At 42.8% G+C, this 11,226-nt stretch overlaps 1 protein-coding gene across 3 annotated transcripts; it reads left to right on the forward strand.

Moving 5' to 3' along the window:
- Positions 1 to 431: 431 nt before the first annotated feature.
- THG1L (tRNA-histidine guanylyltransferase 1 like) lies at positions 432 to 10,001 on the forward strand. 3 transcript variants are annotated; one of them, XM_065409552.1, is made up of 6 exons: positions 432 to 622; positions 2,428 to 2,604; positions 3,191 to 3,360; positions 4,297 to 4,385; positions 6,877 to 6,984; positions 9,104 to 10,001. In XM_065409552.1, the coding sequence occupies exons 1-6, from the start codon at positions 432 to 434 to the stop codon at positions 9,260 to 9,262; spliced, it is 894 nt and encodes a 297-aa protein (XP_065265624.1). In that variant the 3' UTR covers positions 9,263 to 10,001. The 3 variants fall into 3 exon arrangements, with proteins under 3 accessions (XP_065265624.1, XP_065265626.1, XP_065265625.1); XM_065409554.1 differs by lacking the exon at positions 432 to 622 and having other exon boundaries at positions 2,452 to 2,604; positions 3,286 to 3,360; XM_065409553.1 differs by lacking the exon at positions 432 to 622 and having other exon boundaries at positions 2,540 to 2,604; positions 3,195 to 3,360.
- Positions 10,002 to 11,226: the final 1,225 nt, after the last annotated feature.

The following is an 11,226-nucleotide window of genomic DNA, read 5'->3' on the forward strand; positions in this document are numbered from 1 at the left end:
GCCCCCGCGTTTTGCGGGTGCACCTAGGCTGGCGAGCTCTCTGCCGGGCACGCCCTGAAATACACGCGGGACCCGGACACACGCCTGCTGCACGTGCTGCGGTTGAAGAGGGGTCGTGCTAACTTATCCCCTGGCCCTGTTGTCCCCACAGCAGAGGGTGCAGAGGCCTTCTACATGGAGCCTGGCCATTCCCAGCCTAGTGGAGTCAGGGCTGCATCTGGCCTGATGGCTCTGTTCCTGGGGCGGCTAATCCACCCCCCTGCGCAGAGCCCTGTGCCAGCGGCAAGGACCAGAAGCTCCCCCTCTTCTAGAGCTAGCAGCAGTCCTCCAATGAAGCATCACACCATAGAGATGGCCTAGCCAGTGGCTAGAAGAGGTCGCTTCCGGTGGGTGGGGGTGTGTGTGTAGCGGGACTGTTTCCGGTTCAGCGCATGCGGCTGCGGGAAGCTGCCCGGGCTATTGCTGCTGCCGCGCTTGGGCCTGGGACGAGGGCGCGGCTGAGCGGCGGCCGGGCCCCCATGGCGAAGAGCAAGTTCGAGTACGTGCGGGACTTCGAGGCGGACGATACGTGCCTGCCCAACTGCTGGGTGGTCACCCGGCTGGACGGCCGCAACTTCCACCGGTGCGAGGGGCGGGGCACTTCCGGGAGGGGTGGGGCCGCCGGCAGCCAATGGCGGGGCCGCGTCTCGCAGGTGCGGCTGCCGAGGCGACGCTGTAGCCTATGGGAGTGAGGGCGGGGCCCCAGGCCCGGAGCGAGCGTTGGGCTCGGGGCTCCCTTCTCCTGAGGGGCGTGGGGCGCGTGCAGCCCCTCGTTCCCATGGAGACAGCGGGTCCCGGCATGCAGTGCTCAGGCCGGGGGGGGCGGGCAGCGCTTGTGACTGTGTCTAGCCGCCCTGGGGCATGGGCGGGGGCACCCCCGAGGGACGGAGGGTCCCGGGTGTAGCTAGGCTGACCAGACAGCAAGTGTGAAAAATCAGGACAGGTGTGGGGGGTAATAGGAGCCTATATAAGAAAAAGTCCCAAATATCGGGACTGTCCCTATAAAATCGGGAATCTGGTCCCACCCTGGGTGTAGCTAGCGGGCTCTGTAAGGGGGCAGCAGCGGGTCCCCGGAGGTGCCCGTCCTTTCACTCAGCTTCTGCTAGAGCAGGGGTAATCAACTGTGTTTTGGCAAGGTCCAGCCACCAGAGAAAATCATACAAAACCAATCGCAATAAGGATAATACGTACATGAAAAAGATTTTATGATCCATTCAGAGGCACCTGGCGGTCTGGCTTTGGCCCACGCACCGCTTATTGACTACCCCTGTGTCGTGTCGTCCTAGGCCTCAGGGCAGCTGGGAACCGTTGTAGGCAGCGGGGAAATGTCATGACTGTTGCCTTGGGGGGAGGGAGGAGAGAGTGGGACTGGTACACGGCGAACATTTATCTCTGGGTTCGGCAGATGTTTTCCGTTCTATGTAGGTATTTGTACTGTGCTCATCACCATAGGATCTGAGGCCTGGTCTGAGCTAAAACTTAGGTCGACCTCGCTACATCAGTCAGGGCTGTGAACATTTCATGCCCTGAGCACTGTAGATAGGTTGACCTGGTCACCAGTGTAGACATGGCTAGGTTGACTGAAGGATTCTTCCATTGATGTAGCTATCGTCTCTTAGAGAGATGGAGCGATGGAAGGCTGCACTGTGGTGCTGCAGCGGCACAGCTGCAGTGCTTATAGCTATGATGCTCTAGGGTCTGTAGTACAGATGTACCATGAATGCCTTCCAGTAGAGCATTAAGCAGCGTGACTACATGTCTGTCATGTGTTGTTTGTTCTCTCCTCCTCTCCCCCAAGACAGAAATGTGTGCAGTGGAATGACTTATTTTGGTAGTGTGTGGGTTTGGGAGAGTGTGACCATCATCTCCATAAGCGATAAGGCTGTGGGTTGCTCCCACAGGCTGCTTATGGTCAGATGGAGCACTTTTTCACTGTAGTTATAGTTTCCACAGGCTGCACCACTCAGGTGATGATACACAGCTGACTCTTACTTTGTACAAATTCAGTGAAGTTCTCAAGCTCTGGTAATTTGCTGATGTGTCTCCTCCATTGGATAAAGTCTGAATGTGCTTTAGCAAAAAAGTGACATAATAGTGACAAACCATACGCCTCCCATTGACTCCATATAACATAGGGGCACCAGTTGATTTGAAGGGCAGTTAAATAGTTGGTGTCTGATCTTGTTGAGGAGGAGATTGTGGTATATGGGACTCAGAAGCAGACAGATTTTCTCATAGTGTTTTTGACACCTGGAGGGAGTTCATTGACTTCCAAAAATCCTGTTCATGCCAACGATGTTCTGAGGAAATGTGATGAAAACAAGTATTTAGGTTCTTGAATATCTTTTATAAGGTTACTTTCCTGTTGAACCTCTATTCTCTTTGAAGCTTTGCTGAGCAGCATGGCTTCAGTAAGCCTAACGATGACCGTGCCCTCCATCTGATGACTAAGTGTGCCCAGACTGTGATGCAAGAGCTGGAGGATATTGTCATGGCTTATGGACAGAGTGATGAATACAGCTTTGTTTTTAAAAAGAAAAGTAATTGGTTTAAAAGAAGAGCAAGGTAATTTCTCCTTTTGAGCTTACCAGTTTCCCCAGGTTTAATAGTTCTCTCTGAGAACTGGCATGTGCAGTTATTGTTTATCTTTGTCCTTACACGTGTACAGATGCTACCTGTACAATATAGGTGAAAACTACACAATTCACTTGTGTTTGTGGGTGTGATATATATATATATATATATATATAAAAATAATATGAGATTGTAATTAGCTACGGACTATTTGATGTTATGTTTCTGTGTATGATGTTTTTGAAAAGTAAATTCAATAACAAAGTTAAAAACAAACAAACAGCAAAAGGGTGAATAAAAACCACCTTCTACACAAGAGGGTTTTTTTCAGTAACCTATCTCCTCTTCCAATCTCCACTGCTTGGTTCTTAACATGTTTAATTCCACCAACCACTCAAAAAGGTTCTACCTGCCATTGGTGGTCCATAGAGCCACGGTATGAAAAGCACTGCTGTCCACCAGAAGCCTTACCACTGATACCCAAATAATTACAGATAGAAAGGTAGAGTTCTTTTAATATCTAATGTATTCTCTGTCTCTCTCCTCTCTCTATGTCTGTTGGCTTTGCGTTTGCAAGTAAGTTCATGACTCACGTCGTCTCCCAGTTTGCCTCCAGTTATGTTTTCTACTGGAAGGATTATTTTAAGGACCAGCCACTCCTGTATCCACCAGGATTTGATGGACGAGTTGTCTTGTATCCCAGTAACCAGAATTTAAAGGACTATCTCAGCTGGAGACAAGCAGATTGTAAGCATCTTTAGATATCAGGAAAACGAGAACAGTTGATTTTTAGCATAACAATTTATAACTGTTGGGTGTTTTTTTCCTCCTGGGATGAAAACCTCGAATCCCTTATTGCCAGCGTGCATATGTGCACTCAGTGAAAAAGAAGCTGCTGCATGGCAGAGGGATTCTAGTTTACTTGGTTAAAAACACATCCTTGGAGCTGTTAAGCTGCAGAAGAGTTGGTTAACATTCTTAGAAAGCAGATTATTTTACATTCTACAATAATTTTCCAAAAACATCCCAATTTGTATTTTTATTACCCTTTTAACTTCCACTGACACTGTTTTAGAAAGAGCAACGTGTTATCTGTGACGTTACATATTTTATGTGTTAATACTCATATTATTTTTACAAGCACACCCATTAATAACATGGGATCCATAGCAGATACCGGATTGTCATCACTAAAATACTGAAAATGAGTCAGTACCAGAAATTTTAGAAACATCACTTGAATGTTTTTTTTTAACTGAGAGGTATAAACATTCTGATTCAGCAATATTGTGTAGCAAAATTACAACAGTCAAATGATGAATATAGGATTTTCCATGCCAGATCAGGTCATTGTTGCAAAGCTAGTATCAAACCTGTGGCAGTGACTAACACCTGTTGTTTCAGAGGAAGGTGAACTCCGTCTGCCATAATGCATCTTACTTAACAATTATGAAATACTTTATGTAGCTGTGAGGAATCAATCTTCTGACCATTCCAGAGATCCAGTATGCCATAAAGCGTGAGATTGGATTACGATGATATTACATAACTACAAATATTACTAATGGTATTTTAAAAATCTAGCTGCAGGAATTTGTGGGAATGGAAAACCATTCTGTGACAAGTCATCTCGACTTTGCAAATAGTCTGTTTGTCCTTTGACACCATTTCCTATTTCTGCAGGCCACATTAATAACCTCTATAATACAGTGTTTTGGATGCTTGTGCAGCGAAGTGGCTTGACACCAGTCCAAGCACAAGACAGATTACAGGTAGGAACCTCTTCTAAATTCATTGTCTTTTAACATCAACTATGTACAGGGAACATACACAGAACCCAGTTGCCAAGTACTTCCAATTACCCAGCCCTATGCAGACATGTTTTGCTCATTAGGAAAAGCCAGCTGGCTTATATGTTCACCGTATACCAATTCATTTTTCCCAGTATGTGCTTGTTTTTCTCTGGATATGATGTTGGTTTTGGATTTCTGTTTTGCTGTTGAGTTGAAAAGATCTTAACCTGACTGGCAAAGAATTTACTTTAATTAGAATCCAAACAGGATTTTAACTTCGTAATTAATGGCTTCAGATGCCTAAAAATGTGTATATGAAATGTTACTGGCCTCAAAAGAGATGTGGTATGGGTGTAAAACTGTGAGTCAGCAATTCTTGAAGTCTAATCCCAGCTCTAACAATGATTCAGTATGTGGTCTTGGACAGGTCACTTTATTCATCTCGTTCTCCTCTTCTTGCCTTTATAGGGTGGTGTTCCCCACCTTCTTTCGTTGTGTACAAATATAAAAATTAGTGCTGTCAATTAATTGTGTTAACTCCCGTGATTAACTCACCAAAATTAATCACGATTAACAAAATGGATCACGGTTTTAATCGCACTGTTAAACAATAGAATACCAATTGAAATTTATTAAATATTTTGGATGTTTTTCTACATTTTCATATATAGTGTATTCTGTCTTGTAAGTGAAATCAAAGTGTATATTACTTTTTATTAAAAATATTTGCACTATAAAAATGATAAAAGAAATAGTATTTTTCAGTTCACATCATACAAGTACTGTAGTACAATCTCTTTGTCCTGAAAGGGCAACTTACAAATGTAGATTGTTTGTTACATAAGTGCACTCAAAAACAAAATAATGTAAAACTTCAGAGCCTACAAGTCCACTCAGTCCTACTTTTTATTCAGCCAATCGCTAAGACAAACAAGTTTGTTTACATTTACAGGAGATAATGCTGCCTCTTCTTGTTTACAGTGTCACCAGAAAGTGAGAACAGGCATTTGCATGGCGCTTTTGTAGCTGGATTGCAAGATATTTACATGCCACTATGCTAAATGTTCGTGTGTCCCTTCATGCTTCGGCCACCATTCCAGAGGACATGCTTCCATGTTAAAAAAATAATGTGTTGATTACATTTGTGACTGAACTCCTTGGGGGAGAATTGTATATCCCCTGCTCTGTTTTACCCGCATTCTGCCATATATTTCATGTTATAACAGTCTCGGATTATGATCTAGCACATGTTGTTCACTTTAAGAACACTTTCGCTGCAGATTTGACAAAAAGCAAAGAAGGTACCAATGCGAGATTTGTAAAGATAGCTACAGCACTTGGCCCAAGGTTTAAGAATCTGAAGTGGGAATCCAAAATCCAAGAATCCAAAATCTGAGAGGGACGAGATGTGGAGCTTTCAGAAGTCTTAAAAGAGCAACACTGATGCGGAAACTATAGAACCCGAACCACCAAAAAGGAAGATCAACCTTCTGCAGGTGGCATCTGACTCAGATGATGAAAATGAACCTGCGTCGGGCTGCACTGCTTTGGATTATTGTTGAGCAGAACCTGTCATCAGCATGGACGCATGTCCTCTGGAATGGTGGTTGAAGCATGAAGGGACATATGAATCTTTAGCACGTCTGGCACGTAAATATCTTGCGATGGCGGCTACAACAGTGCCACAAGAACGCCTGTTCGCACTTTCAGGTGACATTGTAAAGAAGAAGCGGGCAGCATTATCTCCTGCAAATGTAAACAAACTTGTTTGTTTGAGTGATTGGCTGAAAAAAAAGTAGGACTGAGTGGACTTGCAGGCCCTAAAATTTTACATTTATTTTTGAATGCAGTTATTTTTGTACATAATTCTATATTTGTAAGTTGAACTTTCATGATAAAGAGATTGCACTACAGAACTTTTATTAGGTGAATTGAAAAATACTATTTTTTTAATAGAGCAAATACTTGTAATAAAAATAAATATAAAGTGAGCACTGTATATTTTGTATTGTGTTGTAATAGAAATCAGTCTATTTGAATGTAGAAAAATCCCAAAATATTTAAATGATCGCTATTAATTTGTTTAATCGCTTGACAGCCCTAATAAAATCAAGAAGAACACACCTTGCTCTGCTTATCTATCCCCATTTTACCAAAGGAGATAACGCTTACTTACTTCATGGGGATGCTGTGAGGATAATAAGTTAATAAAGTTGTTTGAAGATTAAAAAAACCCTGCATACATAAAAGCAGCAAAGAGTCCTGTGGCACCTTATAGACTAACAGATGTATTGGAGCATGAGTTTTCGTGGGTGAATACCCACTTCGTCAGATGCATGTACACATGTTGTTGTTATTAATTACTTACACTCAACATTTACCCCACTTGTTTCTGTGCTATAAAAAAGGACATTTATAAATAAATTGAGGCTATAAGGTGCACTTTTTATTGTCTTTTTCTCAATTTCAGGGAACTTTGGCTGGAGACAAGAATGAGATTTTATTTTCTGAATTCAACATTAACTACAACAATGAGCCCTTGATGTATAGGAAAGGAACTGTACTAATATGGCAGAAGGTAAAAGCATCTTAACTGCATGCCTAGCCCCCACACTACTTACCATCTCTCATTCAGTATAGACAGGTGGACTCCTGCCTCCAGTTGGCCTGTGACAGGGGTGGCCAACCTGAGCCTGAGCAGCAGCCCCCGCATCAGCTCCCGCTCCCAGCTCCTCCCACCCACCCACCGGCAGCCTCGCTGATCAGCGCATCCCCCTCCCTCCCCACACCTCCCGATCAGCTGTGTCGTGGTGTGCAAGAGGCGAGGGGGGGAGAGCGAGGGCATGGCAGGCTCGTGGGAGGGGGTGGAGTGGGGGCAGGGCCTGTGGCAGAGCCAGGGGCTGAGCAGTGAGCACCCCCCGGCACATTGGAAAGTTGGTGCCTGTAGCTCCAGCCCCGGAGTCGGTGCCTATACAAGGAGCCGCATATTAACTTCTGAAGAGCCGCATGTGGCTCCGGAGCCACAGGTTGGCCACCCCGGGCTGTGATGTCAGCCTCCATTGCCCATGTGTTAAATTTTCAAACAAGCACCTTTGTGCTTTCTCTCCTGCTTGGGAGGAGCCCCCCATAAACATTTGTAAAACTACCTCATTCTCCTTCAGATTCCGCCTTAAAACTCTCCTTTGCCATGGTGCCTACCAAAATATTGACAACAATTAGGCTGTTCATGAGCTGGGACCACCACCTACTCTACTGACCAATATTGTCTCATTGTTTCCTTGTACTCTCCCATCAGTCTGTTTAAGCATTTGTTGTCTTTTGTCTTATTCTTAAATTGCAAACTCTTTGGGGGCAGGGACCGTCTTTTCGTTTGCTCTTTGTACAGTACCAAGGTCCATGGTTAGTGCTCCTAGGTGCTACAACAACTACGTGCAGTTCACAAACCACAGTATAACCCCACCCCTGATGTTTCTTATGATTACATGTCATGACCGCAGATTCTGTGGCTATGACTGTCTATCTATAGATATATTCTAGATACTAAGGAAATGGGGGTTTTGAACAAAAGGTATTAAAAATGAGTTATTTTGAGGTGTTATAGATATATCTGTCTAACTGAATAATATGAAAACTGGTGTCTGAAATCTGACTCACTTATAAAATACCTGTACGACTGTTTACCTAGGCATAGACTTATTACCATCTCTGTGGATGCATGTGTTACAGAAGTCAGTCTTGCATGTGTGTGTTTCTTGTGATTAGGGCCTAGCTAATGTTGGTTGAGAGTCTGCCACAATTATTTTCTCACTGTTCTTACTTTTTGTTATATATAAAAAGAATGACTAATAGCTAACTCAGTTTTCTTTTGTGGCTGGTGATTTCTATGGCACTTTACCAAGAGGACTGATATATTATAGGGAGAGACTCCTTGGTTTGACATAGTGTTCCACTTGTCTCCTTGTTTCTTGCACATCCCTTTCTTTGAAAATATTAGGCCTTCTGGGGGCTTTATATCTACTTTTTTCATAAAAGTGAATATATTCTTTCCCAGCTTTCCAAATATTTGTAGGTGCTCTCTTCAGACCATGTGAGAATGACCAACTGTTTCATCTGTTTCTTTATCCAGCGAGCTAACATGCATGAATACCTATCTCTTGATTATATTAATAAATGCCTTTAATGAGTGTCTCACCATATAGTAATATATACACCTGGGGATGCTTGCCTTTATATTGAAACGTCATCTCAGTGTTTGGCTTAGAGCGAACAGCTCACCTGCACCTTGCCATCTTTGTTTTTGTCTTGCTGAAAATACTCATGTGATAAGCTAAAAAACTTCAGGTGTAGATATTGAATGAAAAATGAATCCTGAAACAATTACTGTGAAAATCATCAGTATGGCATTAATTAGTGGCACTCTTGTAATCTGATCCATTCAGTAGCAAAACCCTGTAAATATATGACCTGCATGGAATGAGTTTTGACTGGAAAAATTGTTTCAGTATGACTTATTTTTGGTACCTGAGTGACACCATATGCCTAGATTTGCAGGTTCTGGTACAAAATTAAAAGGTGTCATGAGGCAGAGGGGACAAAGTGGTGGCTTATTGTTAATATGTAAACAAGGCAAAACCAACAATTTATGAAACCTTCAAAACCCTTTTATAAATGCACTCATGTGTCAACTATATTTGCAGGTTAACGAAGTCACTACAAAAAGAATAAAACTGCCAAAGGAAAGTGAAGAGAAGGAAGTTGAAGTGGCACGGACCAGGACTAAAGCTGTCCCACTGCACTGTGACATCATTGGGGACCAGTTCTGGGAGGAGTATCCAGAAATCCTAGCTGATAGCTGACCTTCCCTGTTTGAGTTCTTGTGCAAATAACAGGAAACAACTTATCTGCATGAGCTTCTGGGAAGTGAGGACTGTGGGGTGAGGCTCGGATAATTTTAATTCAGCATCCACATTTTGAGCGATATTGTCTTAGAAACAGTGTCCTTGCCTGTCATGCAGATATATCTGCCTGCAGAAGCTAAAATCATGTTACTTTCAAAGGGCAAGAACTTTTATATAAAATTACAAAATTAACCCTTGTAAATGCGTATTTGCATTGATTTATAACATCATCATCATGCATTTATGTAGCATCTTTCACATTAAAGTCACAGGGTGCTTTATAGAGTTATTCACCTAAAACGATCCACTCTTTGGAACAGTTAAAAGCAGCAGAAAGATTATTTCTTTAGCTTTGTTTTAAACTCTGAAACAGACTAAAGACTTGGAATAGTTCCTTGAATCAAGTTCCATAACCAGGGAGCTTAGTTACAAAAATTCTCTAGCAGTCGACATCTCAGGCCCATATCGAGGATACACAAAGTAGCCCAGCAATTTGCTGTAACTGATTTTAAAGGGTTTTTCTCATGTGTAAATTACTTTTGTATTTTTTTAAAGATGCAGAAATGTAATTCTCCCCCTTCCACTCCCATGTTTATTCTTCAGACTTTATCGTCACTGTAGCTTTGCTAGTTATTAGTGAAGGTCTCAAATGGCCAAATGTTGTAATAAAATTCTCATACAGACTTCTATCACGGTAGGAGGTGTGTGTAGGTCATGCTCTCATTTTTCTGCTCACTGGGAAACTCTCTGGCTCCTGCTGGCTAGGACTATGGAAACTAGCAGAGAGCGTGGGAGAGGGAGAGAAGATCTTATTGCTTATAGTTGGGAAGGTCTTATGTTACTTGTGTTTGATCCATGAAGTGGTATTGATGACAATTCCTGCTACAAGAGGAGGCAGAGATGAGTCATGGGATGGATGGGGAGAAACTACCTTGTGGAGTGTGTACCTGAAGGAATTTGGTGGCCTGGCTCACACACAGTTTTTGTGCTGATTTAACTATTTCGGTTAGAGGAAAACTTGTTACCAAAGTAGTTAAATCAGTTCAGTCCCTAGTGTGGACACAGTTATACCAGTATATTTAGGGGGATAAGCTATAAAAGTGCTTATACCTGTATACTGATATACAAGCATCCACACTAGGGATGGTACCATTTTAACTATACTGGTTTCAAAATGACTTACACCTCTACCCCGATGTAACATGAATTCGGATATAACGCGGTAAAGCAGTGCTCCGGGAGGGCGGGGCTGCGCACTCCGGCGGATCAAAGCAAGTTCGATATAACGCAGTTTCACCTATAACGCAGTAAGATTTTTTGGCTCCCGAGGACAGCGTTATATCGGGGTAGAGGTGTAGTTTAACTGTCAGATAAGGTGGGGAGGTAATATCTTTTATTGGATCAACTTCTGTTGGTGAAAGAGACAAGCTTTTAAGCTTACACAGAACTCTTCTTTAGGTCTGGTTAAACTATGTTGACAAGTACTTGGTAAGGGATTGTTCATGCTTCGCAGGCTGGGGATAGACAATGAAAGCAAGGAGCAACTATGACTAAAGAAGGTTGACACTGGACTTGTCTCTCATTAATTAACATTCCAGCCACTTCTCCTCCTCCTCCTCCCCCCCCCCCTTCCAGGAAGGGAGCTGATTTACAGCGATATGCATTTTTTTTTTTTAACTATTATTTATTCACAACCTGTCTGAAAAGCTCTAATAAAAGTTTACGGCATCAAGGTGTTTTACTACTGCGGCCATTTTCCTCTCCACCCCCACTCCTGTTAATGGGATAGGCTGGGTATAAAGAAAATAATACATTCAAGCCAGCTGGATCATAAGTACTTAAATAGAAGAGAGTGTAAATAATCTCATTTTCTTAATGTGTAGTATGGATACGGGATCATCAAGAAGCTAATAGGAAAAGGC

Source organism: Emys orbicularis, chromosome 8, assembly GCF_028017835.1.
Source record: "Emys orbicularis isolate rEmyOrb1 chromosome 8, rEmyOrb1.hap1, whole genome shotgun sequence".
Taxonomy (NCBI): Eukaryota; Metazoa; Chordata; order Testudines; family Emydidae; genus Emys; species Emys orbicularis.